This window comes from Pocillopora verrucosa, chromosome 4 (assembly GCF_036669915.1).
Source record: "Pocillopora verrucosa isolate sample1 chromosome 4, ASM3666991v2, whole genome shotgun sequence".
NCBI classification, from domain to species: Eukaryota; Metazoa; Cnidaria; class Anthozoa; order Scleractinia; family Pocilloporidae; genus Pocillopora; species Pocillopora verrucosa.
In genome coordinates this window covers 22,523,579-22,549,596 of record NC_089315.1, presented here as the reverse complement: position 1 = coordinate 22,549,596, position 26,018 = coordinate 22,523,579, and the positions used below count along the sequence as shown (strand labels likewise).

The window sequence follows — 26,018 nt, the reverse complement described above, 5'->3', positions numbered from 1 at the left end:
CAAGTTATTTTCGTGACAGCAGTTGAGTTTTATTTCTTGAGAAAACGCTAAAGAAGGTCACATAAACTAGCTTCTTGAGAGAAGTTGGCGGCCATGGCCGCTGCGAGCTTGTCGCTTATTGCGCCTGTGTGCTATAATCATCCCGAGAAGCGAGCGGATTTCAAGTGTTTTGATTGCAAATATGGTGAGTTCATCTCCTAAAATTCCTTTCTGTAAGCACATTTGGAAAGATTTGTTTTCCACTAGAGTTCTATGTACCTGTATCAATGCAAACAAAGCGTGTAAACATGTTATGGTGTAGAAAAACACATGGCACGTGATTTGCGCCCGGTAAAGATTATAATGACAGTAGTAATAACGAGTACAATGTTAAAGAGGGATAAAAAAACAAAAACAAATAAACAAAGAAAAACAAATTGACAATAAAATTTTAGACTTATTACTTAACATCTTCGCGCTTAGAAATTAAGCTTCAACATTAGTAAAGAATTTAGACTTGAACCAATATGCATGAAAGATGTAAGCCTTCTGGGTAACTTACCATGACACTGTACCTGAATGCGAGTGAATAAGTCCTGATTTCACATTTATCATCTACTAAATCCATGTTGGCACTAGCTAATCCTGCTTCAATCAGCCTTTCAATTGTTTACAACCTAAAGGACCAGGTTTAACTGGATTTAATATATGCTTAGATGGCAAAACTCATATCCCAGAACAGCAACCAGACAGATTCTGGATATTACTTTTCTAAATTTTTTTCTGTCAACAGCCATTCAGATTTAAAAACCATGAGATAAGTGTTGACCTGAGCATGTGTCTCTAAAGAATTACAAAATCCAGAGAGTAATTTGGCTGTAAAACAAGATCATACATCTACATTTGAAGCTGAAACCTTGTCAGTTAAAAGATGATGCAAAACGTTGAGCGACATGTAACAAAGAGTTAGTCTGTTGACCTTATTCACTCGCATTCAGGTACAGTGTCATGGTAAGTTACCCAGAAGGCTTACATCTTTCATGCATATTGGTTCAAGTCTAAATTCTTTACTAATGTTGAAGCTTAATTTCTAAGCGCGAAGATGTTAAGTAATAAGTCTAAAATTTTATTGTCAATTTGTTTTTCTTTGTTTATTTGTTTTTGTTTTTTTATCCCTCTTTAACATTGTACTCGTTATTACTACTGTCATTATAATCTTTACCGGGCGCAAATCACGTGCCATGTGTTTTCTACACCATAACATGTTTACACGCTTTGTTTGCATTGATACAGGTACATAGAACTCTAGTGGAAAACAAATCTTTCCAAATGTGCTTACAGAAAGGAATTTTAGGAGATGAACTCACCATATTTGCAATCAAAACACTTGAAATCCGCTCGCTTCTCGGGATGATTATAGCACACAGGCGCAATAAGCGACAAGCTCGCAGCGGCCATGGCCGCCAACTTCTCTCAAGAAGCTAGTTTATGTGACCTTCTTTAGCGTTTTCTCAAGAAATAAAACTCAACTGCTGTCACGAAAATAACTTGCATACGAGAATTCGCGCTAGTCTCACTGACAACCCAATGAGAACCGACTGGTGATTACTTTCTCTTGTTACGCATGCTTCGAAGTCTCGCGCGTTTTTCTGCCCGAAGATGACGATTCTTCGCCTAAATCTTCGGAAAAGTCTTCGCCAACGTTAAAGATTCCCGACGCGACGAGTACTCGTTGCTATGGTGGTTCAGTTGCTACCATGTCCGCTGGTCGAGAGGAACGAGTGCTCGTCAGTGTTGATATCGACCAATAATGGTCAATAGTGCACAATCATCGTTTATAAAAAAAGAAAGCTTAATTATGCCGTCGATACCTCGACAAATTCTTCTCAATATTCTCAGCAAGTGAAGACTACACAGAAGCGAGACGATGACAATTTTTTTTCTGCTTGATTACTGGTTGTCACTATTGAGTTTCTTTAGTATATTTGCATATTTGTATCTCGCGTGTTGCCACTTGGGTGACGCAGAACAAAACAATTGTTTAAACCGAACAATGGCTCACCATAAAAACCTATAATCGAAAATAGAAGAGACCACCTTTTAGGCTTAAAAATTTGCATTCAAATAGGTAGTATTTATGTCATTGTTCCGATAAGCTCGCGCGGTCTTCTGGGTCTATTGTTAATTAAGTCATACGGATAATTGAGTATAATGTATTTATTAGTCAATTGTCGATCCAGTTGAATCTGAGTGCTTTAGTAGATTATGCCTTTGTAAGATCACGCTTTAAACGGCGGTGAATCTCGACAGCGCACTAAAATGAGAGGAACTAGGAAATCTACACTTATGACTCCGGATCCATACCACATACCGGGGTAGGTAATATCTGGCAGGATTTTATAATCTGTCGCGCCCTGTGCAAATCGCTTACTCCTCGCAAATACTTTTAAATAGAACACGAACTTCATTTTTGCCAGCGAGAATTTATGTCTTTATGATTGCTTTGCTTACGCAGTTATTGCGGTTATTGCCCACAATTCAAGTACCAAATTGGCGAAACTTTCGGAAGAACAACCTCTCAGCTTTTGACAACATCTAGTGTGGCTAGCTCCGGCAGGCCTGTACTGTCCGACATAACTCCACATCCCCGACCGCCGAAGGACAACAGGAGATCTTTGATAGCGGCGCGTTGCAAAAATCTCGGCGATCAGAAATTGTGCGATGAAATGGTGCCAAACTACACAGGTAGGAAGTAGAAGCGATGTTTTTTTTACTTACTTTAAGCTCTAACACATATCCTAGAGCTATGTTTTGAAGCGATTATCTAATCGTATATTATAATCCTTGGTACACAAACGAGTGTCAAAGAAGTTTATTGCGGTTTGCTTTGCTAAAGAAATGAAAACAAATCGCTGCTTGTGGAGGGATTCGTGAAAAGATGTTGAAATATAGTGATATTTCATGACAAAATCTAGAACAACTTTTATCCCTTCCGCTATAAACGATAGAAAATAAATTGAAAGAATTTAAAGGTGACAGGCACAAACACAAGAGTAGCGAGGGTTTTATTCTCGTTTAGAGAAGGAGCAGAAACACCAGAAAGACCGACAATGTTCAATTAAAAAACTTGAACCGTGTCTGAGCCTAGAAAAAGTGGTTTGAAATCATTTAATTCGTTTTCGAGAGATATGGAAGAATCAGACGTCCCAGTTTTTTCTGTCTTGTGACTCGTGTGGTGAATAGTTTACAGCTGTAACCAAGGGAGCAGACGAGTCTCGATTTCATGAGCTTTAAAATTTATGTAATGTATGCGTTGCCCATCAGATAACTGAATATTGCGTTACCTTTGTTTGTCATATTATGATATGCCGCTGGAACATACACCAGTTTAGGCATAACAGACTCAACATCGGATAAAATTGCTTTTTTGGTAATCAAAGTACTCGTGAAAGGAACAAAAAAAAAAAAAAAAAAAAAAAAAAAATATATATAAACATATACTAGGGAAATTTACATAATACGCGGTAAACTTAAAAACTTTAAAGTTCAGCTGTTGCGTAGCAACGCTTCGTTTCTGTGTCGGCATGAAGATACGGGTTGCCTTATATGGTGATGGAAAAATGAATGGAAATATTACACTACTTTAAGCCATTCGATAAAAAAAAATTATAATAGCCAGGTTGATCATTTCTTATTCCTTTTGGCGGTCTCATCTTGGTACCATTTCTTTGACCTTTTTCTTATTGTGGTTGTGGAAGAAAAACCAGGAGAAACCAGGCTACCAAAAGAAAAGCCAGGAAAACCAAGCAAAACAGCAAAATCAAAGAACATTAAGGACTAGTGACATTCAAGGCCACTGAAGGAAACAACAGAAAAGCCAGGATAGCGGGAAAGTCAACACTTACTTGAAGGTTGTTACATAACAGCAGAGTATACACAAAATTCGAAGATTACCGCCCCTATTACGTTTACCCCTTGCAAATCACCTCTAAGAACCTTAAATCACCTCTAAGAAAAAGGGTGTCGAACGTGTTAAATTAAAAACTAAAAACTATTTTCCTGATCGGGAATTCGACAAGGATTCAGCGTAAAAACGAGAGTATTAAATGGATAAAAAGAATAAAGGAGGGTTATTTCCAGGAAAGTCCTGTACGGGATCAATTTTTATAGGGTAGAGTCATTTTCTTGGTACTTAATTATTTTTCTTAGCAACATAATGAAAATATACCGTTAACTAGCTGCAAACCGCAGCTTACGCAGAAACATCTGTCTCCATGTCAAATTCACAACCACAATAAGAAAAAGGTTAAAGAAATGGTACCTATATAAGACCGCCAAAAGGAATAAGAAATGATCAACCTGGCTATTATAATTTTTTTGTATCGAATGGCTTAAAGAAGTATAATATTTCCATTCTTTTTTCCATCACCAATATAAGGAAACCCTTACAATATTTCAGATTAAATATAGTTCTATTTTTATTGTTTAGCAGCTTAAACAATTTCTTAAAGCGCTTAAGAAGATTTTTTTTAGCTGTTAAAAAGTTACTTCAGCAAAAAAATCAGGTGTATCTGTAATGATATTTGCCCACTAAAAAGGGCAGATATTCCGGCTTTAGTATTGCTCTTAGTCAAACAAATAACTGAATTTGACCGAAGGTTTTAACCTTCCCGTGTGTATCAGAACTTGGTAAAATAGGCTTGTAATGAAGTGTGTCGGTGCAAGGTACCTTAAGAACTTCCAGTTTCCTCAATCCTCTCTTTTATCGAGAAGGAGTTAAGGACTCCAGCCAGAGACACGAGACTACCGCGGTAAATGATTCGAGTATATTTAACAACAATTCACCGAAGTGAAGGTGGCTAGTGGTGGACAGTTACCAAGCTGCAAAGCGGCGAGGTAAATACTCATTGCCAGACGACTCTGAGGTGAATAGTTGTTTTAGTATATACTAGAATAGTGTGATAACGTAGCAAAAAAAAGTTGATTTTAATTCGTTTAGTCCTGCGACAATTAAATTATTTTCGAGCATAAATCCCGTGTGCGCTGCTTGAAGGTGAATAGCAAAGAATATTCGGATCTTAAATCGCCAATCAGCGCGCCCTTCAGCAATATTTACTCCTAATTGTGTACTAAATGAGTAAATAAAGCGGTGCCGCAAATTTCTAGCAACGCACGCGGATGACCTGACTTGATATGCCACCGAGAGTTTTTTCATATGACAAAAAAGTAAGTTGCAGATGGAGGTACGTTTGGGCCCCGTACCCACCCCACAAGGGACACAGGGAAATGTTTTCGTCGTCCCCTCGCCACAATCCCCCGATGCGCGAAACAAAAACCCACCCATTTGGACATGCTCAAAGCCATCACAGCATTGACCTTTCCCCCTTTTTTTGATCATCAGGTTATATACCAAAAGGAGAGCATTACTTTGGAAAACCTTACGCAGACACGTGTTTAAGCGCCATTGCAAGTTTCCAGGAAGACCAAGTGAAAAATAATCGTAAGATCCGCGACCTAAGAACAATCGCAGAGTTGCAAAAAGGCAAAGACGTTCCCAAAGAAATGCTATCCAGTGATACCTTGATTACAACCAAGTACAAGACTCCGCTCAAGTCAATAACTATTCGACCTAAGGCGTATTATATCCCCATTCGCTTTACAACATTCACTTTCCCCATTCATAATGAGTAACGACGACCCGAAGAAGTTCCTCATGTCGGGATACACGGGATTCGTCCCGCGAGCTAGGGGCGAAATGGGAATGGGCTATCCCCTGTTGACGAATAAAGCGCTGTGTGATTTCACGGTTGAAAGTGACAGGCTGAAGCGTGTCAAGGAGCTGCCGATAACTGTCGATCGACCCGAGATCAAAATCGTCGACACCAAGCCGATTTACATCCGAGGTTCGGGACAGGTCCCTCATTACACTGGACATGTGCCAGGTACAGTATCCATTCTCTACCAGTTTCCCTGAAAATAGGATTTCTTAAGGCGTTTGTAACGCCCGACAACTTTAAGTCGTACAGAACAACACTCTATTATATCCTGCTGCTTAACGAACAAGTATGTTGATATCTAAAACCCATTACTAGAAGCAAAATTACATTGGAATCGCTAAAGCTCGTTAGATCTGCACATCAAAGAAGATCGCGCATATGAAATGAAGCAGCAAAACAAAAAGCAAATTGGCGCCGGCCGAAACTTCATAAATGTCCAAAAGTTTGAAAAAACTCTGAAAAAACTTTGAACTCTTTCCTAACAAAGCTCTTTCATCAGTGAGAGATCTGGGTGCGAGATTAATGACAGATTTCCCTTTTCTCGTAGCTCGCTGGAAGAGTTTACTGAACGTGTCACTTTTATTTGGTTTTCAGGTGAGAAATTCCGTTATGGGATGACATTTGGGTACAGCACCCAGAACGCAGCGCCTATGAAAGCCCTGACCGCCTAAAGACTTAACTTTCTGTGTTTATGCAATATGTGTATGAAAGAATTTTGGTTTAAACTGAAGAAGTAATGAAGATAGTACCAAATATCTTATCGACAGCCGTGCAAGTTTAATTCAAAACATTTATTTTGTATTCACGCAAAGATCGCTATCATTTGGATAATCTGTTAATGTCAATAAAAATTTTAATAAGGAAAGGCTGGCAGTAAGATTCTGGGATATTGGTCTTGAAAGAAATTGTTTCCCTTCTTCCGATGCTGGAAGAGGAAGAGAAAAGAGTCCTTTTGGCCTCGAGCGTCGTCGAGTGCCCAAAGAACTTCGTGTCACGTATGTTCAGGCCAGTTTCCTTATAAAGTATTAAATAAAACACTCTGATTACAGGAAGCCGACTCCCTTTCGACAGATGGAATTAGACTCAAACTCATGCTAAAGTGAATCTGATTTATATTACCAATTTAAAGAAAACCTAAAATGAATGAGAACCAAATGTTCAAATAGAGCGGAGGTTTATCAACGTCCAGTTCCATTTTGGCATTTGACACCAATCAAGGGTAACTCATTATATGATCTAAACACCTTACGAGGCCTTTGTGAGTCGGCATTTGAGAGACTCTCGATGGGAGTGCCGTAAGTTTATGAGCCCTTTTTGAGAAATAGTCTCAAATTAGTCCTGATCTCGAGCTCTATAAATTTTCGTTTACGTGTCAAAAATAATACTAGATTTCGTTGGTTTCCAGTACTTCACTTCACCACCTGAGAAACGTCTCTCTCCCACCCTATCAAATTCTTTACTGAGATCAACCGCGACTTGGCTACCAGCGTTTTCTCGCACTTCTGGCACTTGAATTGTTTCACTTGAAGTTCCCAATTTGTTCTGATTCGCTGACAGAAAAACTGTTTTGGTTTAACGGACCACAATAGAAAAGCACTATTTGCACCATTAATGTAAACCATGGTAGTTTTTGGCCTCGTGTACCTACAGTTTTTCCAACGTTCGATGTTGCGCGCGATGGTGTATCATGAAACAGGCATTCGAGTTCCCTGTTCGGATGAAATTGAAAAAATATCGCAGAAGAAATAGAAAATTTAATGTGATGTTAGTAAGAATTCGCAGAAACAACTTTCTTACCCGCATTCATCGAATAGACAACACTTACAGCTTGAAAATGATCTTTATTTCACAACAAGTAAATTTATTACAGCCAAAAGCAAGGAATGATAAAGAGATGTTTGTTTTTTATGGTTAAATTAAAATGTCTTATTATTAAAAAAATTTGTGAAGAAGACCTTTCGTGTGAGCATGGAGACATGGCTTGGAATCTGCTTGCAGCCTTTGCCTGTCGCATATTTAATCATTTCTTGATTCACCTTAGTCAGCATTGTCATCAAGTCGTCCTTGTGTGAATTTTCCCGTAGAACTCTCATTAATGTGAAGATGAACCAGGAGCCGAGCGTTTCACTGGGTGGTGCACTTGCTGTGGGCATGGTGAACCTCCTGAATGACTTGTAACCCGTGGTGGTAGAGTAACTAATCAAAAAATCTGCATCAGAAGGAAGCGTCAGAGACGTTCTCTCAGAAGAAAAGCTATCAGCAACAACATCGTCGTCTTGCGAACTGGCTGCATGCCGATACCCTCTATCGTCGACTATTCCTCTGCATGCTTGAAGGAAGAATAGTTTAGGTTTTCCCGCTAGCTGTGGACACGATTCATCGCTACCACGGAATTTAGAGGTTATTTCGTCAACTGGAATGGTTTCACCGTTCTTGCACTTGATTCCTCTGTCATCGCCGTGACTCATGATGATGCATATGAGGCCGTCATGTTTACCTGTGCAATGAAATTATTCGATTAGAATTGAATTTGTAACAGCTCTTCTTATTATTTACATACCAGACCTTACAAAACAGGAGCCCGAGTTAAAAAATAACTTTGTCATTTGCTCTCGTCCTTTGAGGGCGGAGAGAGCATGTGCTGTAGGGCTTCGACGGCGATAAGTGACTGAACCTCGTACAATGATCTCCTTCCATTTTAAGGAGAGCATGTTGCGTGACAAGACCAAACAAAGGCAATGGAGTAGACGCTCATCAGATCAGCTTCCATCGCTGAGAGCAAAAAGGTAGAAATTCGGTGTAAAGCCACTTACCTGATTCAATACTTTTTCGAGTTTCGTCAAAAGCTGCCATCATCTCTTTTTTTTTCCAGATCGTAACGCTTCTCCACAGACTCGAAACCAGCTTCTCGTAAAAACGTTTCCACGTTTTTAAGATCGTGTTCGGCTCCATTCCTTGGTACTGGGTCTTCTTTAAAGTTCACGTTGTTTATCACTAACACATACGGATTCTGCACCCCTTCGTAGACTTGATCCTTTGGCAGGTCTTTTACACGATTGACGTTTCGACTCGTATCTGCCATTTGAAGAGTGGGTGTCAACTGAATCGAATCATCGGCATCATACGCCTTGCCTGTAAACACGAAAACGAACGCGTTATAATTTGTTTAATTTTCTATGAATAATTCAAAGTTTACTCAGTTTTATTTCACAAAGCCTTTTCAAAAGGACTTGAAAATGGAAGGCCAGTAACAGTTGAAGGTGAGAACAACGCTGCTCAAAGTTAGGGCGAGAACATCCTGACAAAGAGCAATCTTTTTGTGCGTTTTCTCACATTGAGACTGAACACATCAATTAATGTTTACTTCGGTCAGTTGGTTCAACATCACGGATTGAGATGTCAGTACGTATTTTGCACGGTTAGTTGAAAGAGGCATTGGATCTTATGACTAAAAAAAATTAAGGACCGCTTCATAATGCATCTTGATTGGAATCCAGTCTGAAACTTACCGTGACGGGCGATTTCCTCCCGGAGATCTTCGCTCACACCGTTACCTAAATAGTTAAACAAAACGTTGCCCATTGTTCTGTAGTTTGATTCACCTACAAATTCTGACTATCCAGCGTGAACTCTTGTCCTTAAAAAGCCAAGCCTTCTTACGCAAATCCAAAGATGAAAGGTTTGCAGACCGGAAATCCAAAGCGCATTCTTCCTTTTTGGGTTAGCTACTATTGATAAAAATTGTGTTATTGAATAATTACGTCAGTGTTGCCGAAGCATCTGAATATAACTACGTATTATAGTTTAAAACCATCGTAAGTTTCATTTGAAATCCTTTTTCTTCACAACATTGAATGGTTTTTTTTTTATTAAAATGCTTTATGTTACCCTGAATAATGATAATCTCGGGCGTTCTTGACGGTCATTTGGCGAGTCCATTTGTTTGATTCTCCCACACATTATTGTGTGTTATTCCTAACAAATACACGTGGCTCACATGGATAGACAGAATTTCGGTTTCAACTTAAACGAGTACCACGTCAGTGCAATGTCTTTGTAATCCTTTCATTTGGTTCGAAATTCCTTTAAATATCTCTGGAATATCCACCCACGGTTTTAAAACAACTAGATCAACTGTTGAAGGCGGTAGTCGCCTACGAGAAAACGATCAAATAAAACACCATTCGAGTCCCAAAAAAAAAAAAAAATGGATAATTATTAACAAAGATGCAAAATTAGAATACTGTTCATTTTGTATCAGGAAGTACGAAGGTCACTGTCACGCAACGACAAAAAATTTGTTCAAAGCCATTTCTGGTAGTACCAAAACCGTAACAACACTGATACGTAATATTTGAGTCCAAGAATACACTTTAAGGCGCTGCTAAATATTTCATCTATGAATAACTATTTTAAAATAGCTTCTGTAACTCGTTGCTCGACGAGAATAGAATGCTATTTATAAAAATCCGAATCAAAGAGTCAAAAAGTATTTAGGTCCTTGATTTGTATGGATTTTTACGTATATTTATTTACTGCAAATTGTAAAACATTTATCCACTGAAGCACGTACATGGTACAGGTGTAAACAGTTCCAAAAATGTGTTAGAAACACACAGGATGTTTCTCAAGACGGGTTGGCTTCAAAACACATAACACCGAGGTATTTTTCGAAAACAAAACTAGGCCCTGATCTTTAAATTTTCGAGACCAAGAGTGCGAGACCAGCAAACCGCTGTGATACTCGAAGAAAATGTGAGACCCCTTACTTCCGGGACCACTTTCTTTACCTATCTTAACACGTATCTCACCTTTGCAGTCGGTCGTTTTTCCTACTCCTTACGTGACTGGTGTGTCGCCTGTATTCTCATTAGCATTACGAAAGAGGTAATCGTACGGGGCCGAGTAAAATTAAGGATTAATATCACGAGTGTTTTTAGAAGTTGCATAAATTGTATTGCCCTCGTCAATGTTCTCAATTTCAAGTAATTGTGTCCTGGGAAATTACCAAATTAATGGAGCTGTCTCAGCCGATCAGCATCTAAAATTTCCCCTGTATGTTATGTAATGGTAATAGCAATGAGTAATACTCAGTAATATTCGTGATAAACAAATCTGACGACCGGACAGCATTCCAATTTAGTCCCCAATTTAGGAGTCTGTACTAAATCATAACGCATTCTTTCGAAGTCGTGAAAATTGCTTATTGGATATTCGCGATTTGATTCATGATATACAAAGTGAAATTTTATTCCATTTCAGACTCTTTGGTGTCCTCGCAAAGAGTCATCATCATCCTCTTTCAAATTAGCACGATCATGTCATCGCTGTCGACTGAGTTTTGAAATTTTTTACCTGCATATTTCATCCATCTGAATCTCAAGAACGTGCTGCAGTGTACATGGTTCATTTTTCAAAGGAAAAGCTCTTTTTCCTTGTTTGCATTCAAATGAATCAAAACGGGCAATTTTCAATTACAATCAGTTTGAAATCCCTCGCCTACTGTTGATTAACTAGCACCAAAACAGTGTGCTTCTTTAGCGAGCTAATCAGGTGCAGAACCGAACCCAGTCCCTTCTCCGTCACACACGCATTCCCTCTCTCGAAACCTGTGGCCTTGCGCTTTTATGTTTGTTTTACGTTAGGTTGGCGGCCACTGCAATGATGTCTTTTGAACTTATTCCCTCAGGGGGGGGGGGGGAACCTCATTCTGATTATTGTAAATGATGACGAGGGAGAAGGTGCTACAGCCTCTGCTATTGCATTCGCTTAAGGTTAGACGTTCCAGTCTTCTCGGATAAGGACGATAAACCGCAGGCCCCTCTCCTGCATCTTCACTGCATTGGTTGAGAGGGGACGTTAAAGAATCCACGCTCTGTTTGAAAAGAGTAGGGAACGTAGGTCTGGCTAAGTTTCCAAAAGTTCTAAAATTAGGGGCACCTGCAAAATTTCCTTTCAAAATTGTAAACTGCTTAATGCAGTCTGGCCATAGTCCCCCGCAGGGTGTTGTAAAGCGTATTAGAGGGTAGTTATATGAAGGTTGCGCTGCATGAATGCATCACCATCATTATCATTAAACTAACATTATTCATTTTCACTCTTTATTTCAGCCCCATTGAGGTAAAAGAAAAAATACTGTGCGAGAGCTTTGGTATTTTTTTACGCAAATGCAACAACCTGGCGAGAATTTTTCCCCGGTAAAGATAACCAATAAAATGCGTTAAGTGATTCCGAAAGTTATCCCACAAACCGCTGTTCACAAATGATGAGTGATTCATGTTACATTTTTTGGTAATTTTTTCAGTTTAGAGAATTAGACATCCCTTTTGTCTCTTTCCCATATTCTGAGATGTTTCTTTCATCATCAGCGGCGTCAAGCGACGAACAAGCTAAAAGCGGATTTATGAATTGAGTGTAATGTGCTCCACTGCACATCATCTCGCGTCACTTCTCGAGGGCGCAATCAATTGACACTTCGTAACAGCGGTGGCACGAATTCCTTCGTTATATACTTCACTCGTCTGACAGAAGTGCAAACGGGTTTGAGGACATGACTTCGCTTTCCTCCCCCCCTCCTGTTCGTCATCGCCATCACTACTCGGTCTCTCATCTCTCTTGCTCCAGCCCGGAGGGGCAAGCAGATGCAATGACAGCTCGTCCACCTCGTTTTCCTGAAGTCGCAGTCGTTTGCTTTCTGAGTGTCTGTCTTGTAGAAGGGCAATCTCTTCCGTTTCAGGATGTTGCTGCCATTCATCTGTTGAGCCATAGCAAGATTCAAGATTCAGGCGTAACACCAAAAGCGATGGTGACAACATAAGCTATTCTGAACATGGAAGAGATCTTGGGCAGTAGTGAAAATAAGGCCTGAAAAAAAATTCAGGCCTGCACGGATTTGAACCCGTGACCTCTGCGATACCGGTGCAGTGCTCTACCCAACCAAGTTAACAAGTCAACTGGAAGCTGGTCACTATGTTAGCTCGTAATAAACCCGTGAAGTGATGAATAATTGACTGTGTTAATATGAAAATCACATATGTGAACTGCGGGTTAAGAAATGAATATGACAGCATTCTTCACAGTAATGAGCACTACTAAGCAGTGGGATCAATATCAGTATCTAGGCAACTGCGAAATTCGTCCGTACCTTTCCTAACTCAACAACAGTCAATTGACAACAGTTAAGGTTAATGTGGGCCAGGGGCCAGGGGTAGGTGGGCAGTTGCCCAGATACTGATATTGATCTCACAGCAAGTAGACTATTTTATGATTGGCCCTTGTGACGTCTTTGTTATTAGCTTTACCTCACTCAGGCGAAATTCGTCCGTCGTTTCCTTCCCACACTTGTCATAAGAGTCGTTTAATTGTGTTTCATCTCACAAAAAAGTTATATAGAGCCACCCACCTTCACTGGTAAACTGTAATAGGCAATTGCTTATCAATTCCATGTCATCACACAAAAAATCATTGGGGAAAAGATTCCGATTGACTTACCTCTTTTGTTTATGAAGCCTGGTGGATATACACACATAACAATCTTGCCATCCACAGTCAGTCTCAAAAGACTGTTGGCTAAGATGTAAAGTACAGAAAATAAACCAAACATTAAAAATATATATATACATATATATATATATATATATATATAGAGAGAGAGTATCGTTTCAGGATCATGTCAATTGCAGAATTTTCAAGCTAAAAGTTAAAAATTCTCTACCCTGATGCTCTTCACAAATTTTAATCGAGCGTTTAGTTGAATGGTTGACGGAGAAGCGCGCGAGAAGATGCTGCATTCTCTTACCGGCGTCTCAAAACGTCTGTGCATCAGTTTTATGACATAGCAACTGCACCTTGCCACTGACACGCATCATAAATTCTTAGCAAGCTCTGTTTGTCTGATCTCCTTTCTAAGATTAGGTGTCTGCATCTAGGTACAGGTAGTTCAACCCAAATCTTTCCGAGATGATGTTAGCAACGCCAAATACCTGCTCGATATACATCGGGGCGGCCTGCTTTTGCTGTTAGAAAACTTCTCTTATGAGCCCAGGCTGAAAGAATCATCAAAACAAGAGCACCGTTAGAGACTTAGACTGCAGTCATGTTCAGAAAAGTTATTTAACAGCGAAATGTTGTAAGAAGCAGGTTAGATCTGGAGAGTATTCATCTCACCGTCACAAACATCCCATGCTGACCAAGGATGGTTTTCCTCTCCCACCCCTCCCTCTCCATCAGAATCAGCTCTATTTTCGGGGTGGACCAGCTGTAGTAGATCAACCAGGGGTACTCTGGCAGCTAAATACCCCACAGAGGTGTATGGTTCCTGAACTTGTGAAATAGGATACATTCCTGATAAGATCTAAGGGCAGGAAAACACGGCAACAACGTTGAGTACATCTGCTGAGGATGTCTTGACATCTGTGGCTGAATTGTGACAGCTGGGTACCAGTGAAACAAAGAGGTAAGAGGGCAAAGTTTAGGTACAGGTAGGTAATCATACGGATGATCAGATATATCTTTCGGATAGGGTGTCTTTATCCGCTCTTTTATTCTCGATAAGAGAACAAAAAAAATTGCCGCACAGGAACTAGGGAGAGTTTTTCTTTTATATTACTGAAGGGTTGCATCATTACCTTCCAGAATAAGTACTCCTTCTGGTGACGATACGAGCGTGAAGTACGATCGACTCGAAATCCCCATGAAACGAAATCGGAAACCCAGTAACAACTTGTCTACGTATTCATGAGTTTTAAATTCGGCTGACATAAAAGTGTACAGAATTGTGTCCACACCCTTTTAAACCACACCAGTAGACGTAATATTCGCGACTTAATTAAAGAAAATTTACTCTGAGCTACCACTAAGAGTATTTTTTAGTCCCACTTTGGGAAAGAAACGCACAACCAAAGTTATCGCAACATAGAAAAACCACAGCTTACCTGAAGCTGTTTACCAACGACAGAAGGAAACACCAATCCGGGGCAGTCACAGAGTCTACGTTGGGCGTAAGAAATATAGTCTGAAAATGTTTGGTGTGGCCAGGCGTACGAGAGGTGCTCACAACCTGTTAGGAGCAAATATGCGAAAAAGAGCATTCGACACGTGTACGGAAGAGGTGGGTTCTACTATTTTAAGGGCCAAGACTCTAACAGAGGTCAGTTTAAATAACGTAAGGCGAAACAAAAGGTGCTCTTAACCTGTTGGGAAGAAATATACGAAAAAGAACATCCAAAACGTATATGAAAGAGGTGGGTTCTACTATTTTAAGAGCCAAGACTCTTACAGGGGTCAGTTTCAATAGCGTAAGGCGAAACCCAAAAACGAGAGCCCGCTGGCTAAAAAGACGGCGGTGAGTGGTCGTACAGTCGGCTGCAGACCAACGGTAACTGGCTTTTATTGAAATCAGGTAATCTGGTTTCATCGACTGTATTGATCATGTAAATTGGCCACCCTATAGAGTTTCTAAAGCTGACGTTTCGAGCGTTACTACTTCGTCAAAGCCAATGGCGAAATCCCTACCCTTATGATATATTCGCACACCCGCTAAAAAGGGCTCAAAGTAAACTTCAAAGTAAGAAAAGTACAACTTGTAGAACCCTGCTACAAACCTTGTGTCCGATGAGACCATTAAAGGGAGGACTTTCCAACATTTGGGTGACCTAAAATAAGAGCCGAGCAGACTTTAATGAACGCGTTGTCAGAACAATTTAACTCGTACAAGATGGCTTTGTATTTGTTTTAAGCAACTTTAATTAGGCAACGCACGCGTCGGGCGCGCTGCAAGTACAATGTACTAGCAGCCCCTTAGTATCAACTTTTCTTCTAGAACACGGCTCCACTTACCTACGAGACCCAACGTTAGTATATCTTCGTTATGCTCGACGTCTTCAAAACTACTACCTTCCTCTTCTGTCGAAACGAAAAAATGGAATATATCTACTTAGAATAAAAACGGGACGTGTTAATGATTTCTCGCAAGTATAGAGGTAGTAAGCCCATGTTTTCTAAAGGGTGGATAACACTACCCACTGGATAAATCGCCATGCGATGGATAGCGCAGTTCGTTTTAATAACACATATCCGCTACATAGCGATGCGAATTACTAGTTGGCTAGCGTCATCTGTCCTTTGAAAAACTGGGCCAGCTCAAGTATAGCTGGAGATTAGCGAGCTGTTACACCCAATGGGAACCTGAAAAAGAAAGGGGTGAACCGCGCAGACTACAAGCATGTAACGGTAAAATGAAATACTCTCTGCCAGTCGCCAAACGCTGAGGAAATTAGGATAAGCTCACCCGGTATGTAATCGATTGTCTATGATCATTCAACAGTACTTAGTTGAATACACACCATTGTGAATTTATTGACTTTTGCATTTCACTGAGTAGCATTGAGCATAGTATTGTACCTTCAGACTCCTCAGAGCTACCGTAGTCATCATAAATGATGCCCTTCTTCTCCTTTTTTGCTGACTGAGTTTTCTGGCCCAGTTGCTAAAGTCAACTAAAATGAAGGTGATAGATTAAAAATATTTAACAAAAAGACAATGGAAATTGTTTCCATTTTCCACTTGCTTATTACGAAATATCGTTCGAACGACCTTGGCAGTTTGACTTTTAGTTTTATTTAGATTATGTCAATTTGGTTTCCTTCAAAATATGCAGATTTTGACTCAGAATTCCAGCTAACAATTAAACAGCATCAAATAGCGTTAACACACTATACTCTAACATCAGTATGCATATTCTCCATACCGTTCAGAGCTGATAAGGATAATTTGAGTTTCTATTTTTGGCGATCATTTCCTTTACCCTTGTGACCTCACTGTAACGATTCAGGGATGATATTGTAAGGAAAAATTAGATGCTACTCACTCTTAGGAGTCTAAGAGTTAACAAAATTGTGGGAAAACTAAATTAACTTAATCATCATACCTTTGTCTCCACGTAAGTTCTCACAAGCTTCAAGAAGAGCCCTTGGTCCAACAGGAAAGAAACATCTCTTGCGGCGACGGCGCTTGGATAAAAACTGGCGTTGAAAACAATTCAGCATATCATCAAAAATCAATCAATACAAGTTAAAATCAAGGTGAAATTTTCTTCAGGAGCTCATCTTTGATGATTTTAATTCTATAATTTAACGCTCTCACAAAGTTAATAATTGTACCTTTACTTGGGTCTTTATTGCGTTCATTTTCATCTTTAGGGAAGGATGTAAAGCATACAACCCTGAGCTTTTCAAACTTGGATGCGAAGTAATGCTTCCAGGCTGTTACTACTTCTGGAGGAACAAGATCTATCTGCAGCAACAAGACAAAACAGTACATCACACACAAAAAAAAAAAAAAAAAAAAAACAAAATATAAAAACCAATCAAACAAAACAAAACAAAAAGAGATGTACAAAATAATTTGCAAAACTAATAATCAAAATGAACATACAGCTTTGAGTTAATTACCATGCAGTTTTAGTAGCTACAATTATTTTACATAGAAATAGTAGAGATGGTAAGTTTTGAGCTCAGTGAAGAATTAAGAAAGATCTTTCTTCAGTCTTCACTGAGCTCAAAACCTTACCATCTCTAATATTTCTATGTAAAAAAGAGTCTTTGTGGCCCACAGTGGCTTAGAGCATCAGAGCACAAATCCGAATGGTATGAGGTTCGATTCCTCATGGGGACTCAGAAATTTTCTGTATCCCACGCTTGTGACAAGACGGAAAAAAAAATCTATTTCTTAATTATGTTTACAATACATTATGAGAAATCTAGCATGAGAAAGTTAAGCCTGTAGACCACCCCTATTTCTACCGACAGCATCTTTATACTTTCTTACTTACAGTTTTCACCCTGGAAATCACATGTTAAGCCGTTTATGAATCATTAAGTAAGGAGGCATGTTGATTGTTACCAAATTCTCCTTATCAGTTACTTTAGACAAACTGTAACAGAGAACAATAGGGAGAATATACATTATTGATGGTATGGGGTTGCAGCCAGAGGCGTTAATTACTTATTTTTCTTGGCCAGGACCAGGTTATCAGGGCCACTTTTGCATTCATCCTGGGTTGACAAGCATGGAGCAAATCAGAATAATGCTACCTTTCTTCTGAATTGAGGAAAGTCTAGCCAGCATTTACAAGCTCTGCAAAAGGCTAATTGAAAGTCCAGGAACACAAATTCAGTGGACTTAATTCTATAGAATCTCTGATGAAGCCTGGTTGTTGCATAATATTGAAAAAAAGAATAGTGATATGTATAAGGTGGTACATACCTTATTTAAAACCAACACTAAATCTTCTTTAAGTCTTGCACAACATGATTGTCGACAGTTGGAGGGAAATGAAGTCCCTTGAAGGATATTATAATAGAGATGTAAATGATCGGGATGTGGATATTTTTGGGATTGGGTATTACTAGTAACATATCAGATCCAGTTATGGAAATTAATGAGGCCCAAAAATTCTTGGGGAGGAGGGGACATTTACCCTGTTGTTTTCATTGGTTGACCTGGTTCACCTATGGTCATTGTGTTAGCCTGATGGGTAGTATGTCTGATCTGGCCAGGTCACTGTGTTGTGTTCCTAGGCAAAACACTTTTTTATGGTACATCTCTCCACCCAGGAGTATAAAGGGTACCTTAAATTGTCAGGAAAGTCTGATGAAATGCTGCAATGAAATGGCATCGTCATCAGGGAGGATTAGTAATACTTCTGGTCAAATCATGCTTGGGAAAACAAGATAAGGTCCAATTGGGTAAACAGTTGGCTCTAGAAATAGAGTCAATAGCTGCTTCTAATTAGCCCCTTTAAAGGATGATATAGCTTCTTCCCCATTGAATAAATAGTGAAGACCATCTGAAACCTTCAGGGAAATGTACTCAATACATGTATCACCTTTAATTTAGGATCTTTAACATTACAAGCCAGATAATGATACAGCTTTACAGTAGTATGGAATGTAGCTTTGTCTAAACCATCAACTTACTGGATGTCGAATGTCTGATATAAGAACAACAATATCAGAGACTTCTAAAACTCCGCCACAGCTGTCTCCACGTCTACAATATAAAAATATAAAATGGCTATTCCAGGTACACAAATTTACATCACATTATTTTTACATTAAAAACTCCTTCCAATAACAATAAAAAAAAAAAACATTATTTCAATTTAGCAAATATTCAACTGTTTGGATTTTCAATTTTCACCAAATGGATCCACCATACGTGGTGGAGGACTGCCCTATGTTAGTGCTATCCAATCATCAACTCTGATTTGAGGAATTATACAGTGAACAAATTATATTACCTCCAAGTTTCGCTCAAAGTAACTGAGTTATGAGTGCTTGTATTCATCATAAATATTGTCCAAGAAATTTTCAAACTTTTCTTGCTCTGCTTGTTCTACTTGTTCCTTGCTCATGCTATATTTCCAAGGGGGCCTTTTAGGCATGTCCAGCACTACAGAATCATAAACAACACAAACTTATTTTTCTTTATTTTTCCAGCTAGTTATGGTAAAGTTTGTACTAGAGCCTATTGGCCCTCTCAGCCTCAGCTTATCCCTGTTTCCAAGTGGCTGATGAAGAGATTAGAACTTGCTACTACTCCTCCCTGGATGAGAAGCTACTCCATTGCAAGGTTCCCCCTAGCATTTTATCAGGCTTCCCTGACAATTTGCTGGTACCATTTAAACTTCAAGTACATGGTATGATCTCCCTTGAATTTCTCAAATATTTCAACCATATTTTAAACAACATCTAAAATATTGCACATTCAATTATCAAGCTTTGGGTAGTTCCCATATTCTGATAACACATTCACTTTTGATTCCATATAACAAGTTAACAGATGCTCTGACTCCCATGAGTGACTAAGGCAAAATTTCTCCTTACATATCAATATAATCTTCTGCACGCAAGTGATGAGAATAAAGGGAAAACTTGTCATTAAGAGGATTCTCAGTTGATCCAAAAAAAATTCTTCAAACTAACATCAGAAAATTGTTTGGCAGACAGTATGGAGAATTACTCTCAAGATCATGGGAGTGAAAAGGTTTAATTAATAAGCCATTTATTCCTAAAGTACCTACATACTATTCGTCTATTTATACCTGATCCAGGATTGTAGGTACTTTCAAGGCTCACCTCAAGACTTTCCTAGGGTTTAGAAAATAAATATCATATTCATTTAAATGAACCACCAAAACAAATTCAATAGTTGACTAATTTGGTGCAATTTATTATTCAATCTATTGGACCAACAGAGGATAAATGCCATCATTTAGAACCAATTCCATAACCTCATAGACTGAAATGGTAAGATTATTAACCCTTAACTCCTTAGAGAAACAAGCGTCTAATTTCTCCTTACAATATCACCCCTGAATCAAACATGAAGGTCAGGAGAATAGAGGAAATGATCATCAACTGAAGCAGCTCTTGATAATGTTAACAAATTTTCCTTATCAGTGCCTTTATAATAAATATCTTATGCGACAAGATAAAAATGAGAACTTAGCATACCTCAGTGACATACTCTAGTGGTTCTTGGGCAGCCTTTTCCTAGCTTCAATTTCAGCCTTTGATTCACGATCAAACTGCAAGCGATATCTGAAGAAAATCATAAAGGTAATTATAAATTATTGAATTTAAGTGCAGTCAATTCAAGGTAAGGGTTTGTGTTTTTGATCTTAAAAATTAAAATAGAAATATAAAATTCAACAACGAAATGTCAGCAAGGGTGGTTGTTTCTCATTCCAATGGCATATTGCAAAACTTTAAAAATAGCTTTTATTCACATCTAAGTGTAACAAAAGTTCCTCAAGCTGATAATCTGAAAACTTAGTGGCTATGGCCTGTCTGAATGTATTCAAGCAGTAGGTCACAATTTCTTCAGATGTACTTAAGTGAAACAAAAACCTGCATGGGATGGGAGAACAGCAAGTCATTGTACGATTTACTTCATTGTCCGTTAGAAGAATTAGGAACTTGTATGGTTTTACAATAACTCAAGCAAAGAACATTTATACAGAACAAAATTAAAGGAAATGATGCCTCTTTTCTTTCAAGAATATACGTGTAAGGGTTTCGTTCTCTGTTTAGGGAAGAATTGAATAGCGATTGATTATCTTACGTAAAAATATTTTGGGTCACGTATTTCAATTTCATTTTCTGTGCACAACTAAAAGCATAGATGAGCTTAAAATATTCCCATGATAACCTGTACCTGTTTGGATCGTGTTTTCGGTTTTTCTCCTGCCGATGGGTGAGGGGCTGATGATGTAATTTATCGACAGCTGCTCTCCTTTCGACCAAAGATTTTTCGAGCCCTCCAATCTCGGACTCTTCATCGCCTTCTGTGTCAGCTGAATTCCCGTTTGAAGATTTGCTCCCTTCATCTGAAAAAAAAATATACATATTTTGACCGATAAATGCAAAACACCTTACACACCAACGATGTAGCACCAACGATGTAGCACTATTTAAAAACAGACATCCATGCTGCTTATAATGATATGACCGTTTTGAAGATATCCGGCATATAAGAGTAAGTTAGAGTAAATTCAATATACCTAGATTTTTCAAACGATTTTTTTCTCTTTTTTCCTGCAGTTGTTTCTTTTTCTGCTTGTTGCTAAAGGGTTTTTTGCGCGGCATTTCCAGCTCGTTCGTCTATCATAGCAATGGTGTGGAGATTTAAATTATATTTAGAATCACAACACTGAAAATAATGAAAACATTAGCACTAACACTGTCATATAAGAACCATCGAAGCTTGGTAGCCTGCCAGTCCACTTCGAGGCTTCGAAGACAAACATGGCGGATTAGTGTGCAAATGTTCACCGTTGAACTTTGAATGCCAGAAACATGGTGAGTGGGCAGTGATTTAGTCAAGATGTCCTTATAGCCCCATAAATAATTATTTTTACAGATCTTTGATGCAAGAAAATGATACCGAAAACGAAAGCTTGCCTTTAGGACCAAGACTTCTTCTATGGGGTTATAAGGAAAATATTTATCTCTTCATGATTTATAATACAACAGTCTCAGTTTTAAAAACCTCAGGTGAATTAGCTCAATGATTTGATCAGTAACTAGGATACTCGAATGAAGCAAATAATTTCCAAGAATTTCGAGGGAGACATGGGAGAAAAACTGGCTTTGTCGCCAGGCGAGCCAACTCGTGCGATTAGGAAGCCTTGAGAATTGACCCTTTACACCCTAACATCAATTAGTTAATTAAATTAATTACATTTATATAGCGCCATCTTCCAATAATTGTCCATTGCACTTTACAATACTCTAAAAACGGTAAAAATTAAAATCCTAAGAATTAAGTACACTATAACTACAAGTAAAAACTACTAATCAAATGCATGCTTAAAAAGTCTTAAGATTAGCCTTAAAAACTGCCTCTGATGATGAAAGCCTGATCTGGAGTGGTAGTTTATTCCAGAGCCTTGGTGCCACCATGGAAAAAGCCCTTTCACTAAACGTTTTAAGATTCACTCTAGACTCATCAAGCAACCTGTTGTTTGAAGATCATAGTGTGTGACGAGAGTCATTATACTTCAATAGGTCTTTAATGTAATCTGGGGCCAGTCCATTCAGAACTTTGTAATTCAGCAACAATATTTAAAAACTATCCTATAATGAACTGGCAGCCAATGTAAGCTCCTTAGGCAGTATATCACTATAGATATCACTATAGGCTGTACATCAGTATAGATATTCTCCATACTGTTCTTCATTTATTTCCCAAGGTGCTAATGAGGAAAATTTATTTAACAGTTAAGCACTTTTACCAGTTAATTTACCATTTTTATTTACATCATCATTGCTCAAAATCAAGAGCTTCCTTAGTTGGTGATCATTTTCTTCTTTCTTGTGACCTCAATTTGTGATTTAGGAGAGTTATAAGATTCACTGGTGATATTATATGGAGAGGTTAGATGCTAGTCTTCCTAAGAGGGTCAAAGGATGAAGAGATGTGACATTTCCCAGCATTCTTTTATTGGGCAATATTGCTCGCATGTTGATTCACCATTTATCAGAGCAAAGTTTGTTCACAAAGTTGTCATCTGTGATTGTAACTTGCAGGCTGTGACTTTGCACACTGATGTAGGAGACTTAAAAATTGAGCTTAATTGTGAGGACACTCCAAAAGCATGTGAGGTAGGAGTGAGGTAGTATTATTCAATGGTATGAAGTTTTTGTCAATCATTGTAAAGTACTAACTTTTACTCTTACATTCACAGAATTTTCTTGCTCTGTGTGCAAGCAGTTACTATGATAATTGTGTTTTTCATCGGTAAGTGAACCTTACAAGCAATTTTTGTATTCAGTCAACTTCTGTGTACTCTGTATGTATGAACCATACTCTGTTGTTCAAAATTATTTCATTTGTCTTTTGGTTATGAAGTATACATACTAGTGAGTATAATGAAAAAGAAATTAGAATCTTCTTCTTTTCAACAGAAACATCAAAGGTTTTATGGTACAAACAGGTGATCCTACAGGTGTGTAGTTAACCCTTTACACTCTAACATCAGTATGCATATTCTCCATACTGTTCTCTATACATTTCCCAAGGTGCTGACAAGGAGAATTTGTTTATATAACAGTCACAAGCTTCTTTAGTTGGTGATCATTTCCTTTATTCTTGTGACCTTAATATTTGATTCAGGGAGGATATTGTAAGGACAACCTCCTACTCACTCTTAGGGGTTAAAGGTTTAAGAAGGATAACAGATATTATTCAGTTAATAAGTAACCAATAAGTTTCCTTATTTAAGTGTCATCCAATTTTCATTTTAGGGACAGGAAAAGGAGGTAAAAGCATCTGGGGAAAAAAGTTTGTTGATGAGCTGAGTCCGTCACTGAGGGTTAGTGTTAGTGGATATCACAATGAACCTTAGAGGACAGAATACTATTTAGGAGTAAACTGTTGTAGCCTACAATGTAGCAGTGGTGATCTGGTACCCTAACCCTTTACCTCCCACAAGTGATTGACATGCAACTTCTCCCTATAATATCCATACATTATCCAGCAAACAGGTAATGAGTATACTTGAACTTATCAGGAAGAATTTTTATCTTGATATAACACCAAATTCTCATTACTAATTTACAAGGAGGTGTGTAGCAAAAAGAGAGGAGAATTAACTATCAGATCTCTGAAATTAAAGGGTTGAATTTTTTCAAGTATAGGCTGGTTTGGCAAGTCTTGTCAAATGATCTGTTGTAGCCAATTAAAGTATGTCATTCATTATCACAACAAAGGATGCTGTTTACTTTTATTGTTCACAAATGACCCATGCATCTACAGATTCTTTTTTTGTAAGCAAACTGATGACCTTGGCCTGATTTTGTTTCTAGTCTGTGATAGCAATAACTCATGGACATTTCAAATACATGATTGAATAATGCTCATGTCTTCTGATTAATTAAAGATACAATCATGTATTGTATCAAATTTACCATTATTCTTTCTTATTCCATTTACATACATGATGCTATTGACATTTCTAATCCTAGAAGTATGCAGGATGCATGTCATATCTGAACTTTGTAAAGTCCTTGGACACCAAAGTATCTGTAGAATTGAGGCCCACAGTTTGAAGGTCTGAGGTTTGATTCCTCATGGGGACTCAGGATTTTTTATTTGTCCCGCGCTTGTGACAAGAGAAAAAACATCTCTTTCTATTTCTTCACTGAGCTCAAAATTTATCATGGTTCTTATTGTAATTATGTAACATCTTTATGTTAGCATAATGCAAGAGGAACAGTATCAATGGCAAATAGTGGACAAGATACAAATGGATCACAGTTTTTTATCTGTTATGGCAAACAACCTCATCTTGACATGAAATACACAGTATTTGGAAAGTAAGTAACTGTGTATGTTGAAGATACAGTAAGTCGTTTCTGAAAAAAAAACTTAAGGTGATCATTTTAGGAGAAATGTAACATCTGAAATGAAAGCCGTGGATCCTATACTTATTGTCCTTTTTCCCCTAATTTTTCCTTCCTCTGTGTTTGCAATCAATTACATGTACTATTTCTTAATACAGCAAACTTGAAACATTTGCTTGTGTTGATGACAATCCCCAAATTTCTCTAGTTATAACAAATCCTAATTTTTACAACTTGTCAAATGGAATTTAGCCCTTTAGTCCCCAACATCATTTTTCATATTATCTGCACTCTGTATCTTTTTTCTTTATACATTTACTGTAGTATTGAACAGGACAAAAATTTTCTCTAACAATTTGAATTGTTAGGAACTGAAAATCGCCTTGAGGTGAAAGAGTTAAGAGTTTCAGGGACACAATCCTTAGAGTTTCACTATTTTAATTTATAACATAGCTAGTAAATTTGTCTAATCAAATTCCATTGTGTGAGCGTGCTTCATATTCCTATTGTGCACGCTTATGATGTCAGCAAACAAATCCCTCACGAAAAAAAAATTTTCCTTCGGTTTGAAAATGTTATAAGATATGAAGCACTTGGGAAGTTTGGAGAGCACTCAAGAAGCTAGAGTTGCTCTTGGCTACGCCTCGAGCAACTCTTACGCATCTTTTGTGCTCTCCAAACTTCCCGCATGCTTCATATCTCGATGAATGCACGCTTACGTATGAACCAATTGTTAATTATATTATTTGCAGAGTGATTGATGGGTTAGAGACCCTTGATGATTTAGAGAAACTCCCTGTAAATGAGAAGACATACCGCCCACTCACTGAGGTGCGAATAAAGAATGTGACCATCCATGCAAACCCTATTGCAGATAAGAGTGGATGAATCAATCCAACAGGAAAGTTACGGTGTAAGCCTACCACTACTTACTGCTTACTGCCAAACAAGGACAGTGGTGAGTGCTATCAGACCAGCAACACTGGAGGGAACAACTTCACAATCAAACAACTCAAGATGCAACAGCAAACAATCCTAACAGACTGTGTTAAGAAAACATTTTATTTTGGGACAAATTTTGTATAAAATGTTTTTGTTTTTGTCTTTGTCTTTACAGTATAGTTCTCATACCTTCCGTTCTCAAAAAAACCATGAATTATGCAGAGTACAGAGTAAATCTTGTCATATTCATGTGCATTAAATCCAATTAAAATAGTATGTTTGTGTTCCCAGTGAGTCTTGATCTTGCTGCCACTGAAAATACCCGCTTTTAAGCTTTTACGCATGAACATTTATGCATTGAACGGTAAGGGTATTTAAAATACTCTCACTATTCACTGTATACATGTTCATG

The 26,018-nt window shown here is 38.3% G+C and overlaps 4 protein-coding genes and 1 pseudogene across 4 annotated transcripts in view; 2 read left to right on the top strand and 3 right to left on the bottom strand.

Annotated features, from left to right (window-relative positions):
* Positions 1 to 1,565, bottom strand: part of LOC131778800 (uncharacterized) — a 41,345-nt gene extending 39,780 nt beyond the window's left edge. Inside the window, exon 1 of the mRNA XM_066164768.1 lies at positions 1,347 to 1,565. Within this exon, the coding sequence (XP_066020865.1) occupies positions 1,347 to 1,437 (91 nt within the window). The 5' untranslated portion in view covers positions 1,438 to 1,565. The remainder of the gene's footprint in view (positions 1 to 1,346) is intronic.
* A 649-nt stretch (positions 1,566 to 2,214) lies between these two features.
* Positions 2,215 to 6,731, top strand: LOC136280457 (ciliary microtubule inner protein 2B-like). The gene is given in 5 exon segments (XM_066165648.1): positions 2,215 to 2,354; positions 2,495 to 2,724; positions 5,381 to 5,622; positions 5,624 to 5,921; positions 6,351 to 6,731. Coding segments are annotated over 5 exon segments (903 nt in total). The 5' UTR covers positions 2,215 to 2,298; the 3' UTR covers positions 6,428 to 6,731.
* Positions 6,732 to 7,672: 941 nt separating this feature from the next.
* LOC136280382 (caspase-3-like) lies at positions 7,673 to 9,852 on the bottom strand (annotated as a pseudogene).
* Positions 9,853 to 11,857: 2,005 nt separating this feature from the next.
* On the bottom strand, positions 11,858 to 21,543 carry LOC131778780 (guanine nucleotide-binding protein-like 1). The gene is given in 24 exon segments (XM_059095227.2): positions 11,858 to 12,326; positions 12,329 to 12,510; positions 13,248 to 13,325; positions 13,739 to 13,801; positions 13,923 to 14,109; positions 14,690 to 14,748; positions 14,751 to 14,814; positions 15,359 to 15,380; positions 15,382 to 15,409; positions 15,594 to 15,659; positions 16,158 to 16,211; positions 16,214 to 16,252; positions 16,684 to 16,776; positions 16,916 to 17,048; positions 18,021 to 18,043; positions 18,046 to 18,097; positions 18,734 to 18,784; positions 18,786 to 18,806; positions 19,057 to 19,208; positions 19,861 to 19,906; positions 20,273 to 20,310; positions 20,313 to 20,359; positions 20,976 to 21,147; positions 21,322 to 21,543. Coding segments are annotated over 24 exon segments (1,812 nt in total). The 5' UTR covers positions 21,407 to 21,543; the 3' UTR covers positions 11,858 to 12,269.
* Positions 21,534 to 25,886, top strand: LOC131778751 (peptidyl-prolyl cis-trans isomerase-like 3). Its single transcript, XM_059095199.2, has 7 exons — positions 21,534 to 21,619; positions 22,850 to 22,924; positions 23,008 to 23,060; positions 23,228 to 23,268; positions 23,567 to 23,634; positions 24,519 to 24,637; positions 25,417 to 25,886. The coding sequence occupies exons 1-7, from the start codon at positions 21,617 to 21,619 to the stop codon at positions 25,550 to 25,552; spliced, it is 495 nt and encodes a 164-aa protein (XP_058951182.2). The 5' UTR covers positions 21,534 to 21,616; the 3' UTR covers positions 25,553 to 25,886.
* Positions 25,887 to 26,018: the final 132 nt, after the last annotated feature.

Coding starts and splice junctions, on each gene's coding strand:
- LOC131778751 (XM_059095199.2), top strand. Junction 23,269..23,566: donor ACAAACAGGTGATCCTACAG/GTGTGTAGTTAA, acceptor TTTTCATTTTAG/GGACAGGAAAAGGAGGTAAA. Junction 23,635..24,518: donor AGCTGAGTCCGTCACTGAGG/GTTAGTGTTAGT, acceptor TCTTTATGTTAG/CATAATGCAAGAGGAACAGT.